The 23,076-nt window shown below is 46.1% G+C and overlaps 1 protein-coding gene across 1 annotated transcript in view; it reads right to left on the bottom strand.

The window, feature by feature from the left end:
- LOC146789754 (BOS complex subunit NOMO1-like) overlaps positions 1 to 23,076 on the bottom strand; it is a 343,657-nt gene that overhangs the window by 169,893 nt on the left and 150,688 nt on the right. The window contains exons 17-18 of the mRNA XM_085632091.1: positions 18,562 to 18,625; positions 890 to 985 (exon numbers count right to left, since the gene is read on the bottom strand). Coding sequence (XP_085488217.1) covers positions 890 to 985; positions 18,562 to 18,625 — 160 coding nt within the window. The remainder of the gene's footprint in view (positions 1 to 889; positions 986 to 18,561; positions 18,626 to 23,076) is intronic.

Genomic DNA, 23,076 nt, shown 5'->3' with positions numbered 1-23,076 from the left:
TTAGTTTCAGACGGTGGTTTGTCATCAAAGTTGCTGTCAATGAAAGACAGTTAATTAGGTTGTTCCTGGTATCCTCATGCCTTTCTTCGAAGGTAATTAGTAGCTGCGTATCATCAGCGTAGGAGCAGATATTGAAGCCCCATTTCCTGCTGATCTTGGCCAAAGAGGAGACATAGGCATTGAATAGGGTAGGGCTCAGGGAGGCTCCCTGCGGGACAGTAGAGATATCTCCTGAAAATGATTGAACATTTACTTTGTTTTCACATGGTCAACGTAAAAATGATTTCAGTATTCCTTTACCAGTTACCATTTTGATCAGTCGTTTTGTGGTTTCAGATCAATTTACATTGATGCAATAGTATAATAACTTGATTGTAAGTTATGTGTTCATTATCAGGCTAAATCACTACTACACACTATTTTGTACCTCTAGAATAATAGTTAATTTTAATAAGAAAAGTTAAATTATTCAAAGTATATTGAGCAAAAAAAAAATATTTGTCCCAGTATAAAGAAGCTGTTTCGAGAGAAAAATAGTTGATTCTCATAGTCTCTTTTCTAGGCCTTGATATTTTCATTGCATTGCAACAAAAACCCCTACAAGTTGTTAAGAATTGATGGGAAACTGGATGCCCATGATGTACAAACAAGGTTAGAACTCTTCACTGTTGCAGTCATCAGTGATTTCTGAAGGTCAAATTTCATAAGAAAGGTTTGGCTCATATATAGGTATAAACAAGAGACCTATATGCATATTCTGTAAAACAGTGTGATCAATTTCCGAACACGTTACTTGGCCTTAGAGCTTAGTTAAGTACACCTAGAACCTTACAGTGTGGGTCAGTAAATTCCAGACAGACACAGACCGTGCCTGTCCCTTTTTACTTACTTTATTGTAACCATCACATCCAGCAGTTTATCTGTAATAATACTTCCAAGGACATGATGGCGGACAGCAGTCAGCGTCAGGATACTTGGAGAAGAGCTGCCAATAACAGAAGCAGAGAAACATAATTATGCACAACAACAAAAGGTTAGTATTTGTGTTTTTTTAAATGTCACCCTTAGATGGCAATATGAGACCAAGTTACCCAAGTTACCAGTTATGTATTTTTATATTAGATGTTTAAGTTTGTGCAATTATCATTAAAACAATTCCTTTTTTAAAACAAGGAAAGGGTTATTGAACAACGTAAGTGAAATATTGCACTGTAATGCCTGTTAATAAGAGAAAAGTATTTTTAATTATGCAGACAAAAATACTAGGTTTTAGATAAAGTGGATTTGTTTTCTTAAAAAAACTCATTATGAGTATAGAGATCAGATGGTTGAAGCTACTGCCAGAAAAGCAAGGCTAACAATGGGCCCCGATTGCACTTAGAATAGTTAGCTTTCATAAAAAGACTGCCAATTTAAGTCTGTGATTATGCTCAGACATCTGAAGACACCTGCTATGCTCAGTTAACAGTGGACCCGGATATTTAAAATGTCCAGACTTTGAAATTACAAACAATGAGCAAAGACTAACCTCAGAAGAACCTCCTATAAAATTCAGCTAAAAATAGCTAACAATAACCTCTCATTACAGTTTGAATATCCAGGTTTTGTTTAGGTTTCTCGACAAGTAACTAAACTATGGGCATTGATGTACCTCTTCAAAGGCTAACATCAATGGTATCTAATTCTTGAAAATATTGAAAATATTTCATGTTTCACTGTGAACTATGGATTTTTATACCACTGCATTTTGTGCAGTAATATTCAAACATGCAATGTCTTTCATGCTTAGCTGCTTTTACTGTAATATTGCAGTATTTTCCCATTCCACAGAAAATGACATTATTCTTGTGAAATACTGATCATGTCCAATGTGAGTCCAGCCCAGTCCGAGTTCTATGCTGCTAACTTATTTGTCTCGAAGGGTCACATGCATCAACGAAAATACCGATTGCAAACGGGCAGATTCGCAGAGTCTGCCCCTTTGCGACCGGTATTTTTGCATTTGGAATGCATCAAACCAAATTGCAAATTCGCAATTTAAGTAATTGCAAACTTTGCAATTACTTAAATTGCGAATGCATTTAGGGAATCGCAAATTACGATTCTCTAAATGCAAAGCATGATGCAATTCCAAATTGCAAATTCGCAATTAGGGATCGCAAATTACCCTCAATTTGAACTCGATGGTAATTTTCAAAATTTGTAAAACTAAAGTGCATTTTCAAAGTTTCATGTTACACACACACCTACCCTTGGGACATGTATGTGCACAACATGTGGTAACATCTCATTTCAAGGGGGCATGCGCAATTTGCGAGTACCTATTTGGTACCCGCAAATAGCGCATGCAATTCCCATTCATTCCTATGGGCCTCTAGGCCTATAGGAATGAATGGGAAGCAATTCCTTAATTACGATTTGCAATTTGAGAGTCGCAACTAAGGAATTTGTAGGAATCACCATTTTGTTTGCGATTCCTACATGCATAGAGATGTTCGAATCCTAAATAGCAATTTCTTAAAACTCACAATTTAAGAATCGCAATTCCTAACTTTGATGCATGTGGCCCATAGTCTCTAAGCATTTCAGTACACTTAAACAATGACAGCTCCACACCACTCTGCAAAGTGTTACGATTAGCATGCATTTAATCCGTATCCTCTATCACAAATAATCAAAATCTTTGCCCATGCACTGAGGGGGTTTGCCATAGGGAGTGGGGCGGGCCAGACCATGAACCCAGGTTCCCATGCAGGATAGGCATCCTGAAAGACAAAAATATTAGGAGCTGGATGTGGTGTATTATAGTACAAATGTGAGACAAACAACGACTTACATTTGCCAGTTATGAGTATCTGTACCTGGATAACGTGCCTTTAGTGCATTGTTGATAACCTCACATGTCACAGATTACTTCACATTTGCCCCATCAAAATAAATCACCATGGTTTTGCAATTGCCTATCAGTGTTTGTGTCATTTTCTTATGCTGCGTCATTTGCTTTTATTTGCCTGGCAAATCACTTCAGCTGCAGCCATGCATTGCATCCACTGCTTTTGTGGGCATACCTACAGTATGCAAATAAATTTAGTTCAGACAAATATAAATTTGACTGGCTGAGATGACTTCAGGTTTACGAATTAACATTCATACTTCAAGAACCAAGACTATCTCACTACGTGAAGAGGAAACAGCCTTACTTTTTCTGCAATGATAATTATGTGGTTTTATTCTTCTATGCAGCAAACACCACAGTGTGTATTTCAATCACTGGTGTGGAAGCATTGTGATTACATACATTTATAAATTCAATAAAAATGTATATTACAAGATATTGTAGTTGTAGGAGGCTGGATTAGTATATGGTGCACACTTATTTAAGTGATGCATCTTGCACTAATCCAGACAACCCTTATGGTGATTTTATTGGTCTTTAATAACCTTTGAAAGTTCTCAAAGTGGTAGCTGTGGAGAGCAGCCTTCAGGCTTATCTTGAAAGAGTGTAAAGAAGGTTGTTTAACCAACTTTAATCTGTAGTGTAGGTTAGATGAAAAGAAACCACTCAGTGTTTCTAAAAATAGGCCTTATTTATTACACACACTATCACTAACACATTGGTATATCCCCTACCTGGAGATATCAACACAATACACAAGAATACTTTGCAAGAATCAGGTAAGTAGCACAAATATACAATGGGCTCCATATATTAAGAAAGTGGAATGCGAACTGCAAAGCAGAATGGGACTTGGACCAGAAGACCTAGAGGAGCCGGGGACACAAGGAACCCCACGGAGGCTGTGTGCAGAGTGGAAACACAGCTGCGTGCCCAAAGGAAGTCAATGGAGAAGTAGAAGTAGCTGTTTTAAATAGAAGGACCCTTCCCGGAAGACCCTGAAGAAACCCTTTGGAAGATAGAAGGTTGGAGAACCACCCCACCCGTGGATGCCCCAGGAACCAGGTTACCTGCACTAGGGAAGCCAAGTGCACAGGGGTGAAGTGACGTCGGAACCTGCTGTAGACAGAAATGGGAGACTTTGAAGAAGATGGCTCAGGAGAAAATGGGGAAGGAGTCCAGTGGAATCCAAGGGTGGATTTTGGAAGTGAAGAACCTGCAAGCAGAGGGGACAGAGTCTATGCCACTCAGAAGTGACCAGGAGGCACAGAAGCACAATGTCAACCAATGTCAAGAGGTCTTAAAGAGTCGACAATGACCTTGTCACTGCATCTGTGAGGACCAGCCGATGCTGAGGAAGACCAGGAGTCGTGCACGAGATTTCCCACGTTGGATGTCAGTGTCTAGGTGGTCAATGTCCGGGGGAGCACCAACAATCCTAGGTAGTCGCAACTGGCGGTGAAGACGAAAAGGAGCAAACGTTGGGACCAGCAAGGTCCAAGGGACTCACCAAATGCAGGAGAATCCGAGCAGGCCAAGTCAAGCAAGAGAAACCCTCAGAATGACCAACAGGCCGAAGGCACAGGAGTGAAAGAGGACCTCCAGCAGCTCAACAAAGATGGAGGCCCACGGTGCAGAGGATGCAGCGAGGATGCTGATCTTCGAGGGATGAGGTGTTGGAGGCTGGAGCTTTTTGTAGCCTAAAGATCATTGGAGTGCACAGCCAATAAGCCTTTTCAGGGGCATGTCGACGCGGTATACAGGGGTTTTGTCCCAACAACCCAGATGAGGGATACAGTCCTCGAAATTGCTGAGAAGACAGGTCAGGCCTCTAGGGAGGTGCAGAATCACCACCTGTGTTGCTGGGCCACTGGAAGTCCGTAGGTTGACAGGAGCAGTAGACCGGTCAGCTTCGTTGCTGTGCCTGCAGATGCAGGGCAGTGACTCCTTCACTCCAAGGGAGATTTCTTTAGATGTCTTTGATGTAGATCTGGAGAACCTGGATGAAGCACAGATACAGACGAAGAAGACGACTCGAAGAACAGAGAGACCAGAAGCAACAAGAGTTTTCCTTGATGCAGTCTCTGTTCCAGTCTAACAAACTCCACGTGTGCGGACGACTGAGCAGCGACTTAGTTTCAGGGTTGAGTCTTGTCCCATGACGAATGTGAGAACCCACTCACAGGGGAGCTCTTAAGTACCCTAAGGAAAGGGTTGGAACGACTCGTGGTCCCTCCCAGGGCTGAACAGAGGGGAGGATACTCTTGTGTACTTTGTCCAGTTTCGCGCCAGAGCGGAACCAAGGGTTCCTGAACTGATTCAAACTGGAGTATGTAAGGAGGGCCCCAAATGTTCCATTCAAAGCAGTATTGTATAGCTGGCAAGCGCCCCCAGCCAAATACAAGAGGTCCTGTCTGGGAGGTGGCCACACCTTCCTGTGACAGGAAACCGCTTGTTCTACCTTGACCTACTTAAGCTTGGCTTAACAGCAGGAGGGCAGAATCGGGTCTGTGGTCGGCAGAAGAACTAGCTTGCTTGCAGACCCTGAAAGGGTGTTACCGGGAGTACAGGGGGGTCCCCTAAGGAGCTCGCTAGTATATGGAATCAAACTTCCAACACTACAACCGGTGTTGGAGTATGATTCAAACATGTTTAATACCAAACTCATAATGATTGATGTCCACTATATGACTAAAAATGGCTGACCAGACTTACAAAGCCTGGAGAATCGACTCTGGGGTTCGTAGGGGTGTCCTGCTCATGCAGGGGCACCTTCACACTTGTAACCAAGCACCTTGCCCTCAGGACTGAAGAGGCTGCCACAGGGGGGACGTATAGGTTTTTAAGTGCAGTGACCTCAGATATAAGGAAACTTATATCTGTTGTGATAGGTGATAGCACCACCTTACACAGGTTGCAATGGCAGGCCTGAATTCACAGTTTAAGTGGACTCCCATGGGTAGCACAATACATGCTGAAGCCCATGGGAGACCCCTTGTCTACCTATGCCCTGGGTACCTTAGTACCATAGACTAGGGACTTACAAGAATACACCAGTAGCCAATTGTGGAGGTACCAAAATACTTACCATGTCAATTTAGGGGAGAAAGCACAGTTGCTGGGGTCCTGATTAGCAGGATCCCAGTGGACCAAGACAGAAACACACTGACACAAGGCAAAATGAGTGGGTAACCATGAAAGCAGATCCTACTTTCCCACAGTGGTTAAGATAAAAAACGAATTTGAAAGCCACTGAAATTGGGTAATTATGGTACTCTGTATCACCCTCCATCTTAATGAACCCCAAATCCATGCTTTCCATTGCAGTTTGACCACTGGTGCTTTATGGGTCCCGCAGTGTTGACCACCATTACTGGCAAATTTTTGTTGTTTTTAGTTTTACTCCTCAATCAAGACATCCTTTAGGTACACTTTTACTGTAGATTTGCGTTTCTGTAGTCCTAGTTTATTGTTCTTTTTTTTTTTTTTTTTTAAACTTCACTAGCTGCGTCAAGTGGTTTATGAACCCCAACTAATAGCGGTTACTGTTAAGAAATTGCTCGTTCAGGTTCGTGTACATAAAGGGATTGCTGCAAAAAATGTATTTGAGACCTTCTGACTTCCAGTTTATGAACCATGTTTAGTGTTATTAAATGGTTTTTGGTTCACAATCTAAAGACCCAAGTTCAAGAACCTTCCCAATTGTTCTATTGCTTTTTTCTTTTGGGGTCTGCCTTCAACTTCTTTCAGGGTGAGACTTAGACCTGCTCACCAACATGGGCCCTCCAAAACATGTTTGCATCACGTGGTTCACAAACCCTGGTTCCTGGAGTGTGAACTGGGTAATGGCTGAGGAAGGAAAATGGCATTCCTGATTAGGTCCATGTGCAGAAGTGCTGCTAGATATACAGATCTTACACAATCAGCGAAAGCATTTGTGAAGTTATGGTTAAGTATTGCTTTGCACTGAAGAACAAGCTAATTATCTTCCGTAATACCTCATCTATTAGCGAGACGATCTAGCCGCAGACGCCTTACAAAGAATATTCCCCAGGCATCAGACTGGTTTCGGGAATTTTCAAGAAATAATGCTGCTAGCCAGTAGGTGGAGTCATTCGGCTCCGCGTCAGCCGCACCAGAAGTCACATACATGGTGTGCCTACAAGGGCACCACCCCAGTGCGCAGATGTCTGAATGGGTAAAGTGACTGTCAAGACAGACCTGATCATCTAGGTAGTAATGCTTTGTGAACGTGTGCAGCGGCGCTCATGTTGCTACCCGACAGATGTTCAGGACAGGGACACCGCGAGCGAACACAGTGGTCACAGCCTTGGCTCTGGTAGACTGAGCACTCAAGCCCTTGGGTTGCTTATTGGGCAATGCATAACATATCTTTATGCAGATCTTTATGCAGAGCACTACTCATTGAGACATGATCCGTTTCTGCACTGCCTTTCCTTTCTTAGCTCCAACATATCCTACAAAGAGTTAATAGTGCACCCGGAAGTCTGCTGAGCGATCAAGGTATGACAACGCTCTTTTTGGGTTGAGACGGTACAGTCTTTCCTCTTCTTTAGAAAGGTGAGGTGGCGCAAAGAAGGTAGACAAGGTGATGTTTTGGCCTGAACAGGTGTCACAACCTTCAGGGGAAAGGAGGCACAGGTCTTCAGAACTAGCTTATCTGGGTGAAGGGGGTATAAGAAGGGCATACAGAGAGGGCCTGCAGTTTACTGACCCTCTTGGAAACGTGTGTTGGAGTCCTTTCAGCAACCTAGTCACAATGGGTGACTTCAACAAAGAAGGTTGGCCCAGCATCCAAAAGAACGCCGAAATGGCAGACAGAGAAATAACAAATAGGAGAACTTGAGATAAAAGTGAAGAATGAGGGTCAGTTATCTCAATGTATAAAATGCAAAAGATTGGTCCCAAATGCAGTCATATACCATCTTGGTGGATGGACGCCTGAGTGCCAGAACAACATCACAGACTTTCCGGAGGGGGTGGAGGAGGAGTAGAGGGGGGGGGGGGGAGGTTGATGGCAGTTAACTGTCACCACTCAGTCTACATGCATGAAGGCGAAGGGCACGCAGGTTCAGGTGCCGAACCCTCTCCTGTTCCAGAGCCAGAAGATCCTCCCAAAAGGGCAGCCTGATCATAGGACCAATGGTCCTGCTCAGAAGCTCGGGAGACCAAACTCTCCATGCCCAATCCGTGACCACAAGAATGACTTGGGTCTGGTTGTTTCTCATCTTCTTAAAAACTCTGGAAAAGAGTGGTATTGGCAGAAAGGCGTACAGGAGGCTGGAGTTCCACTGGAGACAAAAAGTGTCTCCGCACAAGAACCGCCTTAGAAACTCTAGCACACAAAACTGCTGACATTGTGTATTCTCGGTGGTGGAGAACAGATCTAACCAAAGCTCTACCTACTCTTGAACAAGACCTTGCTCCACCTCCGGTTGGGGGTGCCATTGAGATCTACTAAGAAATGACTGGCTGAGTTTGTTTGCCCTGGCGTTCAGAAAGCCTGCCAGGAGTTAATCACCAGAGAAATACCCTGACATTCCTCCCATGTGCAGAGACACATGGCCTCTCCACAAAGGGTCCATGACCCCACCCCACCTCTTTTTGTTGTAGTACCACATGGTGGTAGCATTGTCTGTAAACACCTTCACAAGACTTCTCTTGATCGAATGAAGAAAGGCTTTCAATGCCAATCGGATCACCTGGAGCTCCAGCAGGTTAATGTGAAGTACGGACTCCGCCAGAGACCACAGTCCACTGTTCTCCACCTCCACCACATGGCTGCCCCAAGCCCAGGTGTGATGCATCGGTCACTACAGTCAGCTCTGGCTGGAGAAGGGAGAGGAATCTGCCACTGACCCAAGTGTGGTTCATCAGGTACCACTGCATGTCTTTTGCAGTTCCCTCAGAGATCTGGACCAGGTAGGAGAGACTTCCCTGATGCTGTGCCCACTTGAACTTCAGGTCCAACTGCAGAACCCTCATACTCCAAAGAGCATTTGTCACAAGAACGCCATGAGGACCAACCGCCTCAGAGTCATTCTCACCGAAATCCAGGATAGAGGCCGTAACATAGGAATCATAGTCTGAATATCCTGGGCTCACTGTTTAGGACGATAAGCCAGAAACTGCACTGTGTCCAGAAAGGCACTGATGAAATGGAGCATCTGAGAGGGAGTCAAGTGTGCTTGGGCACCTTGATAGTGAACCCCAGCGAATGCAGGTCGTCTCCCATAGTCTAGAGTGGGAGACGACTACCTGGGCTAGCCTGACCTCAACAGCAAATCGTCAAGATAGGGAAGACTCGAAGCCCTGACCACCACGGATGTGCTGCAACCACCACCATCACCTTGGGGTACATCCATGGCGCGCTGCTGAGGCCAAAGGGGAGCATGGCAACCTGAAAGTCTCTTAGCAGGTATCGCCTGTGGTCCGGCAGGGCAGGGATGTGAAAATATGCGTCCAACAAGTCCAAAGCTTCCAGCCAGTCTTCAGTGTCAAGAGCAAACAAAACCGGAGCCAAGATGAGAATTTAGAACTTCTCAGTTTTCAGGAAGAAGTTGAGGAGGTGCAAGTCCAGGATAGTACAAAGGCCTTCATCCTTTTTGGGCATAAGAAAGTAGCGGGAATAGCCACCATAACCTACTTCTGATGCCAGCACCCTCTTGATGGCTCATTTGCCCAACAGAGCCAACACTTCCTGACAGAGCAAGGAGAGGACCACTGTCAGCCGGTTGCAAGTGGGTTGCATGGATGGAGGGGTTTCCGGAAAGCGTATGGAATAGCCCCTCTGGATAATTTGCAAAACCCACTTGTCTGATGTTAGACTTCCAGTAAGGCAGATGATGGCGCATCCTGCCCCCACACTGAGTGCCTGTGGCTGAGGCTGCCGTGGGAATGGTGGACTGACCAGACCTCTGACTGGTGGATCCACGTGATCTGTGGGATCCGTGTCCACAGCTATGAAAGGACTGGGTAGCATGTTGGTTTCAGTGACTAAGCGGGAAAGGACATGGTTGGTAGCCCCTATCATAGTCTCGGAAGGAGCAAAGGGCAGACTGCGGTTGGTGGGGGTACACGGATAGGTCCAAGGACCTAGCTGTAGCTCTGCTATCCTAAAGGTCTCCAGCTCTGAGTCTGCCTTCTCACCAAAGAGGCAAGAGCCATCAAAGGGCATGCACATGAGCGAAGCTTGGACATACCCCGAGAAACCAGTGGTTCTCCGCCATGCGTAGAGTCTCAGTGCCACTGACAACGAAACTCTGCCCAGTGAGTCAGTTGTGTCAAGCCCACATATGATGGTGAACTTTGCTGCATCTCGCCCATCAGCAATTCCCTGAGAGAGTATGGCTATGCCCTCCTCCAAGACCAACGGAAGCATTTGCAAAACTGAATCCGACACATTGTGTTAGTTTTGGCCCAAAAGGCATGCGGTGTTCACCGACAAAAGTGCTAAGTGAAAATCCTCTGACCGAAAGTATCCAACTTTTTAGATTCCCTATTCCGGTGGAGTGGTAGGAAATATGCTGGGATTGATCCAGGAAGTGGAGGCTTGGATCACCAAACTCTCCGGGTGGGGTGCTGGGTGTGAAAACTGTGGTCCCCAGAAGCGGGCGATGGCGGCGGCCAATTGTGACCCTGTGCAGGGCTTGCATCATGCCCCAATGAGGACATCTGTAGGGGCTTCACTGAATGCGAGCAAAGGTAAAGAAGGTGCAACTACCGGCTGAAGCACCTTCTTTAAGAGAATGTCTTGACTAACTGTGGGCAACTGAAGGGCCAAGATTCAACCACCACTGCAAATGAGGCACCCTTCTCTATAGCCACACAAGAGGGAAAGACCAGGCCAGTGTCTGATGAAGTGTCAAAACAACCAGCATCCACGATTTCCTCAAACCAGCTGCCCTTTGTGTCATCAAGGGGGTGATTGTAACTATAAGGGTCCTTTGACCCATTCCCAAACGTCACCCTCTCCAGGCCTGTCAAAGGGAAAAGGTACTGGCTCTGGTGGCATGGTGCTGGTCAGAACCAGAGACAACATTGGGCTATGCAAATCCAGCTCTGTGTCTAAGTCTGATATAATGCCAGGATGTCAGCGGCACTGGAAGCTATGGCACTGGAGCGTACGCCGAGGAAAGTCATGGTCTCGCAGGCTGCCCCGCATCAAGCACTAGATCCTACAGGCCCTGGGGGATGGGGTCCTCGGGGCCAAATACGGCCCATTCCTTTATAATATAAAAAAAGAAAATGCTACCGGCATGACGTCAGTTGCCATGCCCCCTTTCTCCACCACTCTGCAAACGCGCTTGCTGGGGGATTAAGTCCTCTTGGTTCTAGAGGGTCCTTGGGGGGGGGCCCAACTACCCCTCCTGTTGTGTCCAGTGAGTTCCACACAGTGGGACTGCCAAGATGTTCTTGGAGGCCATGATCCCCTTTCTGCACCACTCTGCAAACACATCTCCTGGCGCACTACTGGTTGGGGGAAGAAGTCCACTTTAGTCCTGAGGCCCTGAGAAGGCAAGCGGACGTCCCCCCCCCACCACCAGCAGTGTGCTGAGGCGCATTTGCAGAGTGGTGGAGAAAGGGGGCATGGCCTCGGACCACCTCTCAGCAATCCCGCGGTGTGGGACTTACTGGAGGTAACAGGAGGTCTTGTTGGACCCTAAGGACCCTCAGCAGCCAAGGGGAATTCATACCCCAACCAGCAGCACGCCAGGAGGCGTGATTGCAGAGTGGTGCAGAAAAGGGGCAGGGCCTCCGGCGTCATGACGTTAGAATTTATCTTTTGTTTTTTATTGTAAAGGGAGAAGGGCCAGGTGGCTCCCCCTTCCCGTGGCCATATTTGGCACTGGGAACTCCATCCCTCGGGGCCAGGCATTTTTAGAATGGGAGGTGGGCTGCGAGGTTCACCTCCCGGGCCGATTTTGGCCCCGGGACCCCTTCCCTCGGGCCTGTTCAAAATATTGGGTTCCCTGGTCCCATCTAGGACACCCAGTCATGTTTGTTGGGGACCGCGGGAGGAGCCTGAAGTCCCCCGCCTCTCACCGGCACCCCACGTTGTGCGGGAGCTGCCACTGCTTTTGGACAGAGTGAGCTGCTGAACATGCAACTCCGTCTGTCCACAAGCAATTCTGCTCTGCTTCCTGTAAGGGAGAGCATTTTACATGCTCTCGCTTGCACGAAGCAGTGCAGTTTGCTATGGCAAGCCACAGCAAACTGCAATATTCCGGGGGTTAGCCGGCCCTGTGGGGGTGGCGATCCCCAGGGCCATTATTGGCTCCAGGAGGGGGGACGCGTGACCCCCCTCCATTGTGTGATCTAGACCCAGGGAGGTGGTGGACCCGGGGGCTGCCGTGTGGCTCCAGCATTCTTTTTGATTAAAGCCCCGGGGAGGTGGCGGTTCACGGGGCCCCTCCATTATTAAAATAAACTGCCCAAGGGACCTGGCCCATCCGGGGACAGATAATAACCTCCTCCCAGAGGCCTAGGGGGTCAGGGTGTTTCTACCCTGCCCCCTTTTCTTTTTGTTTACATTTTCTGTGAGACTTGGTTCAATCAAGTCCCAAGATGTCTGCCAACACTCCCTGGTTGAAGTGTTGGCAGCCAATCAAATTTCAGTAGGATTTCGGGCTACCACATATATATATTTTTTCAACTTTTATATATCTGAAAGTATTTACACCAAATCACAAAAAACACGCTTTCTGAACCAACGTCTAGCTTTCTGCCAAATTTGGTGCAATTCCGTTGGGCAGTCCAGGCTGTAGTCGTGTTAAAAAAATTAAAAAATACCCATAGACATAACATGGGGGGAAAACGTGTTTTGGGGCCCTCCTTGACGGATCACCCCGAAACTTTCAACACAGCAGCTGAATCAAAAAGGAGAAGGTTTTTCAAAATTTGTGAGGATTTGACAAGCAGCGCCAAAGTTATTGGCAAAACAAAAAACACTTTTACTATGGAAACTTTGGTCCTCACTGTAACTACCTACTGGCGACCGCCAGTGGGTAATATATATATATTTCTGCTGGCAGGAAAACAAATATTGCTCTTGTCTAGAGGAAGAAAGCATAAGGAGATGCTTCCTCCGGGTAGGAGCAAAATCTGCACCCACACCATGCAGCCCCCAACGTTCTGCTTGGTGTATACCTCGGGTGGGTACCAGGGCACCCACCGATAATGAAAACGGGTTCCAGGAGCCACAATAGGCACAGGGAGGGTGGCCACCAGGCCCCACTCTCCTTTACTACATTAAATGGCCCCAGGTGAGGGCTGGGGGGAAAGATAGGCCCCTGAGGCCTAGTAAGGCTCGGGAAGACATGTGCCCCTTCGCTTTTACAAATATCTTTTGCCCCTGGGATGCGGAACTCGAGGTGGCTCGGAAGGGCACATGCCCTCTCTCCCCTTTAAAAAAAGGGTTTAAAAGGCCACGAGGAAGTGACTACCTGGATTGCAAATTGGCTTGCGAAGAGGGGGAGGGGGGTTGGATGTAGAGGCCAGGCCACAGGCTGGCCCTGCGGCGAATCCCACGAAAGCCATGTGCTGCATGGGGTTGGCTGTGGAGGTTAGACGTAGAGCTTGGCAGGCCATGCGCGGTGTGAGGTCACCTGCCTACAGGGGTTTGGCCAGGCCCTTCATCCAATCCCGCCTGCCACGCATGACTTAAGGCCGTGTGCATCGTGGTGTTGGCTGCCTGTCATCGCCATACACTGCTTATTACCCCATATATTACATCACTCAAGACATCTTCTATCTCATGGATAATAACACTGCAAAATTTGCAATGAAATTATGGAAAAGAAAATATCACGGCAGGGGCACGATTTATAGTTAACTTGGGGCATGAGTTAGTTACCAGAGATGGTTTGGTACGTTTATAAATTGTCACCCAACTATAATGTTACTTTAACCTTTGATTATTTCAGTGGGAAAAATATATATTTATATATAAGAAATCTTCATATATCTACCAGCGGTCCTCAGTCCTCACAGTGCACAGCCTTGATTGTCAGCCGGTGCGTCCCGTTCACGGAGACCAACCAAATTAATATCATAACTAACCCGTTTTATTATCTAAAGAGGCTTGGGACACACACAAGAGAGTTTGCTTTTTTTATCAAATAATGCTCTGCACAGAAGAGCATCCACTGCATTTTGACCTGCCCTATCTTGGTCATGGTCGTTCAGTCTGTTTTTTCTGTCCATTTGTTTGATTGACAACCCAGGACATCACCCTTCGCCCTGTGCATAGTCTCTTTCTTGGAATCATGGTCCCTTTTTCCATATGCATTTCAGGTTTTGTGTGCTCTGTGACCCACATTTCTGTAGAATTGTTTGAATTCATCTCTGAGACATACTTTTGAAAAACATTGTTCACTTTAAATCATGCCTGTTCAAGTGAACACATTTATTATAGCATTTACCAATTTCACATATAATCTGAGATGGAAGTTCATGTCATTTAGATTATCATTTTGATGGTTTCTTTTTTCTTTATTGATAAATTAATCCACTAATTTCAATATAGTCCTGCAGTGGATCCACATTTCACTTTGCTTGCAATTGTAACGCTCTGGTGGGAGAGTGTCATCTATCACTCATTCTCAATCTTCTCTTTTGATTTAGTAAATAATAATTGCAAATGTGTTCAAAATATAGTAACTTTCAGTTCGTTAATTTAAATGTCTTGCATTTGTTTTTCTCAAAGCACAAAAAAGTTAATCCTGAATTAAGGTCTTTGAGGTCTTGTGGTCATTGTTCCAATGTTTAAAAACACACCATGGTTCCAATTGTCTCAAAGCGGTTCCTCTATTACCTCATCTTTTATTCTTCTCCTGTATATCCACGGAATTTCAGTTGTAACCAATCACTCTCATGCTTTTCTTCAAAATGCCTGGCCTTTGGGTAATTTCAATCCTTCTTTCTGGGCGCTTCAGTGTGCTCTACAATATTTTTTTTCAATTTGCAGCATGTGCTCCTTACATAAGTCAACTTGCATGGACTTGGCACTGTATACACCACCAATTTGCTCTTCCAAGTTTTTTACCTACTGATTAATTTTTTTCTTCCTTTTCTTAATTTAAATTCACTTGATGTATCTGCAATTTGCCATTGTTTGGAATGATCACATTTAAAGAATCCCTTCTGACTTTTCACTGTCAAGAAGCGTTCTTTTACTGACGTGACTATGTACCAACTTACCTTTGATGCTTTTATCTCTTCTGAAAGTCATTGAGTGCATTATCTAAGATTTCATCAAAAGATGGATCACGTTTTAAAATTTTCCAATTTCTTTTCAAATTTGTCTTGATTTGCTCTGCTTCTTTAGAGAAGGTCATTATCATTCTCACCTTGATGCTTTTATTCAATGTTGTGTTGTCCTCTAGTTCTTTGTTTGTTACTAAGTTCCGCTGCAAATTTTGCTTCCCTTTCTACAGTGTATCCCCTTGCCAGGAATCAAAGTTTGTCTGTGTATTCCATTTCTCCAATTCTGTACTTGTTGAACAATTCTGTTATATCCGTGAAATTCCCAATGTAGGATACGGATTCTTTAGATTTTCTGAACAAGCATTTTCTCACAAGTGCGTCCTGAGAAAGTTACTTGCCTTCGGTAACATCTTTTTTGGTAGAGACTTTCTAATCACAGATTCTTCACCTTAGGATATTCCCCAGGAGTCAAACTGTATCTGCGAAATTTTGAGCTTTACCTCTACGCGCCAGTGGATGGCGGCGACTGGCGGCGACTGGCTCCTCGTCACCCACATCAAAGCGACATGTCCAGTGCCTACATATGCACAACCCCATCATGCTGACAACAAATTCTTTCATGACTATTTCCACGCCATAAACGCAGAGCCACGACTGAACAATGTGTGACTAGTGTGCAGAATCTAACCAGATCATTGGGATGAAAAGCCCTATTTCTCAGAACTGGGAGGATCAGTGAGAAATCTGTGGTTAGTTTGAGTCACTACCAAAAAAGCCTTCTAACCGCAGATTCCTTTCCTTAGTATAGATACCAAAGCAATAGCTCCCAAAAGACCTGAAGGACTGAACAGGCAAAGGGCCAGAATCAACCATCCAGAATATCCAGCCCGTAGTGTTTTATGAACATGTGGAATGACGCCCACATAAAAGCCTGATAGGTATCCAGGACAGTTACCACATGCACTAGTACAGTACTGGCCACCTTGGGTCTGATGGAGTGAGCCCACAATCCTTCAGGGGTCTGTTTTTTAGCCAATGCAGAATAGCAGCTTTTTATGCATAACACAATCCAACGGAAAATTATCTGTTTCTGTGCTCCTTTACAACTTGTTTGCTCCAGTGAGCCCAATGAATATTAGATCATCCACCCGGTGATCATTAATGCAATCATTATAAAAAGAGAGAACTCTCATTGGGTCCAGGCAATGGAGCCTCTCCTCATACTTGGAGGAATGAGGTGGAGTGAAGAATATTGGCAGCGTGATGTTCTGACCGACATGGACAGGGGGCCTCACTTTTGACATGAAAGAGGCCAGCTCAGAAGAACAAGTTTATCTAGGTAGAAAATGGTGTTAGAAGGTTTAACAGAATGAGCGTGTAGCTTGCTTACCCTCCTAAATGATGTAGTCACCACCAAAAAGGTAGTCTGTAACTCGAGCCGTAAAGTAGTAAAGATTGGAGCTTTTCTAAATTCAATTGAGAGCACTCACCATCCATACTATATTCTGTTTGACGCGCTTGCATTGCTCCCACAAATCAATCTGAGGATTCCAATTACATTTTTAGTCTTCAATTTCAAATTCCTTCACATTTACAGTACGTTTAAAAATTCCTAATTGTACATTTAGCTTCTTTATTTATATACACTTTATTAATCTGTTAATATTATTTAATTTTCTATGTAGTCGCGGACCCCTGAGGAGGCTTTGTGGACCACTGTTTTAACTGACATTTTCACCTAACGATAACATGCGTTTAGCCTTTGTTTTTTTCAGTGAATTTCTTGTTTTTTTTAATTGGCGCCCCTCCCATAAATAATCAACTGTGTTGGCCCCACCTCCTGGCCTGCCGAGAGGTATATTTGTTTCAACACACAAATTTGCAGTAAAAGTATTAAAAAACATATTTCTTTGGCCCTGGGTAGGGGGGGGCTGCTTCAGGGACCCCCCTTCCCCCCCATCCACTAGGCTTGGGGGGGCAGGGTATCCCTACGAGCACCCTTGAATCTGTTTTTACCTCTTTTTCTAGGACTCAGGACAGTGTCCCAAATCCTAAGAAGGCTGCCGCCACATCGTTGTTCATGTGGTGTTAGCCAATCAGATCTCACCGTGAGATCCATCTGCTCTGTGGATTCTCCATGGCGTGAAAAATACAAGCTTTTTGATGCTTCATTTCTCAAAAACTACTGAATAGATTTATACCAAATCACAAAAAGCACATTTTCTGGACCAAGATCAAGCTTTGTGCCAAATTTGGTGCAACTTTGTTCAGCTACTTGGTCTGTAGCTGTGTCTTATGTTCCTATAGAAAAAATGTATTGGGAAGATGCATTTTCATACCCCCGTCTTTTTATTTGCCCCTGCTTGGTGGATCGACACTAAACTTTCTAGCAAGGAGCTCAGGTTGAAGTCTAAACTTTCATGAAAATTCGTCAAACAGCACAAAAGATATTAGGAAAACAAACATGCTTTTCATATGGAAGCACAATGCTAACTGTAACAATGCAGTGGGATACCACGTGAGCCCTTCCCACTCTCGGCGGAGGGCAGTATCGATGGGACCCCCTACCGTCTCTCCACACCTGGGAGTGATCACCCCACAGCTCTCTGGGGCCTGGCGCCTCTCCTGCTGGGCGTCTGGCCGCCCCCTACCCGTCCTCTCCGCCCCCTCCGGGCGCACGGGTCCGGACATCAAAGGGCTCTCATCCTATATCTGGGGCGACCCGACAACAGGGCAGTAGTTGTATCCTGGAGTCGAGAGCCCTGCTGATCGGATCGCGGCTGACCCTATGAAGAAGACTCACCCTGAACCACCCCTTGAGCCCTGCTGACGACGTCGCGGCTCCACCGTGCTTAAAGACCTTCACGAACCTTTGGGGCCCTGCTGACGCTGTCGCGGCCCGACCTTGTTGAACCTTACCACCAGAGCCCAGCTGACCTCGTCGCGGCTCGACCTAAGCGGAACTACCATCCGAGCCCTGCAGACGACGTCGCGGCTCTCCACGTCCGAGCCGCTCTGAGACCAGCATCCAAGGTCTGGCGCAGAGCCCTCCCGTGCCTGGCTGGCACTAAGACTGTCCCGCTACCCTATCCTCTTGAACGAACACTGAGACTCTGACAGGATCCCTCTGTAAATATTGCACGTATTACTGCCGATAAAGAATCTAATCTCGCAACTACTATTGAGTCCTGTGTGGTGGTGTTACTGGGCCTAGTACGATCATAGGAGAAAGACCTCCCCGAGGAGGCTTCTCAGCGGCGCTCGGCTATAACTTTGCGGTAGGAAGGTGCCGGAATAGTCTCCTCGACTACCCGGCGGGCCTCCCTCCAACAGTCTGTAGTTGGTCTCATAAAACAAAAGAATAACAATATAAAAGATATGCAAAGCCAGAAGAGAAGTATAGAAACCATACAGATCCAGACACTATCCACACTTACGTATCATAGGCATAATATTCATGCTCAAAACGATGGCAGGAACGGGGGGTCACTTTGTATACACCTAAGAAAAGATTCAAAGAATAATGAGAAATGTTTTGATACAAAGCTGTGACAGAAACTATGCCAGCACAAACAGAGCAATAACTGATATCCAGCAACAAAGCTTAATGTAAAGATGCCACAAATGGTCAATGAATAAACATGTAAAGCAGTACTCAATTATACATTTCTGTGTTACTTATTCAGAGAATGGAAATGCATTTGTGATTTTGGTTCAATAAAGCAAAATAAAATTGGGATTACCAAATTTACCTTCATAATTCTTGGGTTGTTCCTCTATCCCAGTAAAGGTCAAATGACCACTGTGAACAATGGCAGGCTTTAGGACTGTACTCAAGTTTCACCAGCATCAAGACTAATCTGCCCCCTTCGTTAGTAAGCAACATCAATAAGAGACAAGCTTCTAGTGTTTTAACCACAAGAGCATTAAAATTGATTTATAAAATAAAAGTACTTTTATACAGTGATTTTCTTTTTCAATGTGGTCTTAATTACTCTACATACAACTGTGCCAATAGCTCCGGAGTATTCAATGGGGTCTCTAATTGGCACAGGTATGCCCCCTCCAAGTGAGAAGACCAAGACCACCACCATGACCATCTCCAAGACCACCACCAAGACCGACACCAGCACCAAGACCGACACCAGCACCAAGACCGACACCAGCACCAAGACCGACACCAGCACCAAGACCGACACCAGCACCAAGACCGACACCAGCACCAAGACCACAACCACCAAGACCACAACCAAGACTAAGAAGACCACCACCATCACCAAGACCACCACCACCAAGACGCCCACCACCGCCGGGAAATGGCCTCGGTCCGCCCAGAGGTTCCAGTGCCCCCACTAGCGCAGGAAGCATGGTCACTGATGAGGGGGCGGGCCTCACACTGCGGCCGCCATGCCAGGCACCATCTTGGGTGAGGAGGTTTTTCTGCCACAGGGCCCAGTTTCGGGGCCGCGCTCTTCACCACCAATCAGAAATACGCTATCTCAGCCCCTCAAAGGCAGGCCATTGCTCTGTCTGTTGATGCCAGTAATGCGCCTGTGTCATCCTCCTCAGTCTCAGGGCTGGCCCATCAATGCTCTCTGCTTCACCCTAGGCCTCAGTCTTGGAAGAATGCCCGTTCAAGCCCCAGAATTGTCCGCCTGTGGGACGAATCTCCTCTTGGGTCAATGCAGGGTCCAATGTAGCCAAAATGGACAGCTTTGCATGAATAGGATTGCAGGATTGTGCAGGATTTCGATTTACTGAGCGGGAGCTAATGCAGGACACGTCTAATCGGCCATCATTTTTGTGAATGCCCAAGGGGGTCGAGGTAATGCTGAAAGGGAGGAAGGCAAACAAAGTGTTCTTACCCCATGATCAAGTACAGCTAATGCCTGTTGGACTGAAGTATAGGTACATGAAAAATCAAACACGCAGGTCCAAGGACACCATCCAGTCTCCTGGGTCCAGAGCAGAAAGAATCAAAGACAGGGTGAGAATCTTGAATTTGTCTTTCCACAGAAAGGCATTAAGTGGTAGTGGTCCAATATATACCTGAGGCTTTCATCCTTCTTAGGAATGACTAAGTAGCAAAAATAATAGTAAGGTAAACTGCTGACAAGGGAGTCATTTAAACAAAAATAATACAAAGTATTTAAAATCCTTGTATGATTGGGCCCAAAGCCGAACATGCCAGCTTCCATCACATATATGAAAAAGCAGTTAATGACTGAGTCTGCATTTGAAAGTTACCTACTAATGAAGTGCTTTTTAGCGATTAATCCATAAGAGAATTTCCAACAATTTAAATTTAAAGTTAGCAGTTCCGGTGGGGTCACTCGTGTATCTACGCATAATCTTACTGGTCCTGAAGATGGTCTCACGGATTGATACCACTTAAGACCAAAAAGTCGACAAGTAGCCCATTTCTTTGGTTCATTTGAAATTTTCACCAACGGGGAATTTTGACTTGAAGAAAGATGGGCATATACATCTGTTTGAGAGTAGGTTTTCTATAGATTGACAGATGGAGTCATGGAATTGTGTAGTTGTATCTAGCTAATGCAGTCAATGTATATTTTGATACTATTTGTTCTGAATCCACGTTTTTTTAAGTGATTAATACACGCCCCTTTTGATTGTATTACTTTATGAGCCTGTCTTGTATTACTATTATCAAGGTTGTTTTTGGTTGAATTCCATGAATGATACAATTTGATTTTTGATACCACTTATTGGGCATCCCAATGATTTTAAATATTTTGGATAGTTTTTGTTTAAATGACACCTTCGTCAGCAGTTTACCTTACTACAGTTAGATACCTAAGATCATAAGGGATTGTTAGCTTGCTCTTTTGTTGAAATTAAGTAACAGGAATAGCAGCCCTATCCTCTCTTCGAAACTGGCACCAGCTCAGTGGCAACTTTAGCCAAAAGAACATTAATATCTTGGAGCAAGAATGCTCGGTCTGTTGGTGCCAGTAATGCGCCCGTACCGTCCTCCTCCGTCTCAGGGCCGGCCCATCAATGGCTCTCCGCCTCACCCTAGGCCTCAGTCTTGGGAGCACGCCCATTCTCGTTTAAGCCCCAGTAATGGTCCGCTTGCGTCATTTTGATAGGCGGTGGATGGGGCGGGGGGAATGAAAGGCAGGGTGCAAGCCCCTCTAACAGATGAGTCTTCCAAACAGTTTAAACTTTATCAATCGCCAGCTGGGTAGGCAATGCCTTATCCTGCCACCTACAGGCAGAACATAAGTCTCTCAGGGCATGTTAAAGCATATTGGCAGCCTCTGCAGCGGGGGAGAAGGAGCTAGAGAAAATCTGTCTCTGCCTTGGCCACTGTAGGAAGGTGAATATCTGACTATGGTTACCGCCAACTTTTTGTCTAGTGTCTAGCTGGTTTTTCGACTTAGTTGGCCTGAGATCCTGCCATTCAGGGTCTCAGGCTGTCTGCTCTCTCTTTAAAATGGACTCCATGTACCCTAGGTACATACCCAATTGGTAAGGATCACCTTATTGGACCCTGTACAGTGTACCCTAGGTACCCAGGGCATAGGTGTACCCTAGGCCTCCCAGGGGCTGCAGCATGTATTATGCCACCCCTGGTCTGGCCTTCCAATCAGACACAACTGGCTGATCACTCAGCTGGGGCAAGGTCGTGTAATCACCCCTTGCTTAGATATAGTATACCTATATCTACCCTTAAAATAGACACATGTGTACCTGTGAGCCACTCCTATGGCAGGCCTTAACAATCCTGGAGGCAGAGTGCTTGGTAACATATGAGATGGTGCTCTAGCATTAGCTGAGCCTGTCTGCAGCTTTCGGAACCATGTCCTTATAGCTGTTCTATGATGTAGCCTACCATATACTCTTAAAGTACCTTATAATCTTAAACGGTTATGGTAACTATGGTTTGGCTTTATCAAAACATGTCGTGTAAGGTGTCTAACACTTTGGAATAATACCCCCATACCATTTCTGGTGATGAGGATATTATTCCTTCCTTCTAGAGGGAGAGACATGTTAAAATCCTACTTTGCTGTTTAACTCTCACCAAAGCCTCAGCATCACAAAATGGATGCTGCTGCCACAGACACGAGTCTGACCTCCTGCAGCTGGGAGCCCTCCCAGCCAGGGAGGCCTGGACAATAGGTTTCCTGCTTGGGGAGGTGCTAGCACCTTCCCAGACAGACTTTAGTGTATTGGGGCAGGGAGGGCTGAAAGGAATGAGACATGCCTGGGGCACACAAGGTGCTCCATGCATAGTCCAGTTCAAACCGGTGCTGGGGCACTTCAGCCCCAGCTCTGGTGCGAAACTGGACAAAGGAAAGGGGGTGTAGCCACTCCCCTTCCTGGTCCCACCCATAGGAGGGACCTTGCAGATAGCCCAGCCCACTAGCCCAGTATATCAGTAGCTAGCTGAGCCCTGCTAAATTAGATTAACCTGAATCTGCAACTTGAACAGAAACTCTGGACCTTCCACATTCGACCTCAGGAAGAAGACTGAAGAAATCTCCCTTGTGGCCAAGGAGTGACCACCCTGGGCAACCGGGCACCATCCAGCGACCGCTGCTTGCTTTGCGACTGATCCTACGAGGGACGACTGCAGCGACTGACCAGCGCCGAGACTTCCAGACACCTCTGACCCAGATCCACATCTCCAGCGAAGCTGAGACCCGTGGAGGCGACGAGGGACGTGGGACCGGCGACCTGGGAAAAGTGGCTAGTAACTGACTAGCGCGACTTCTGAGGCTTCCTCGAGGCTGTGCTTGGGGAATTGAGAAGCCCCACTCCCGAGCACCATCTGCAAAGAAGACCAGCTCCCCACACTTCACGTGTTCTGCGTGGGGCCCTTCTGCACCCGTGTTGCTCGACGTATTGTCCGGTTGCTGGCCCGTTGGCTAGTAGCCTCTGCGACGACGAACCTTTACTTTTATCTTGCTGGTCCGGCTCCT

The sequence above is a fragment of the Triturus cristatus genome, chromosome 10 (assembly GCF_964204655.1).
Source record: "Triturus cristatus chromosome 10, aTriCri1.1, whole genome shotgun sequence".
NCBI lineage: Eukaryota > Metazoa > Chordata > Amphibia > Caudata > Salamandridae > Triturus > Triturus cristatus.
This window is presented reverse-complemented; position numbering and strand designations above follow the sequence as displayed.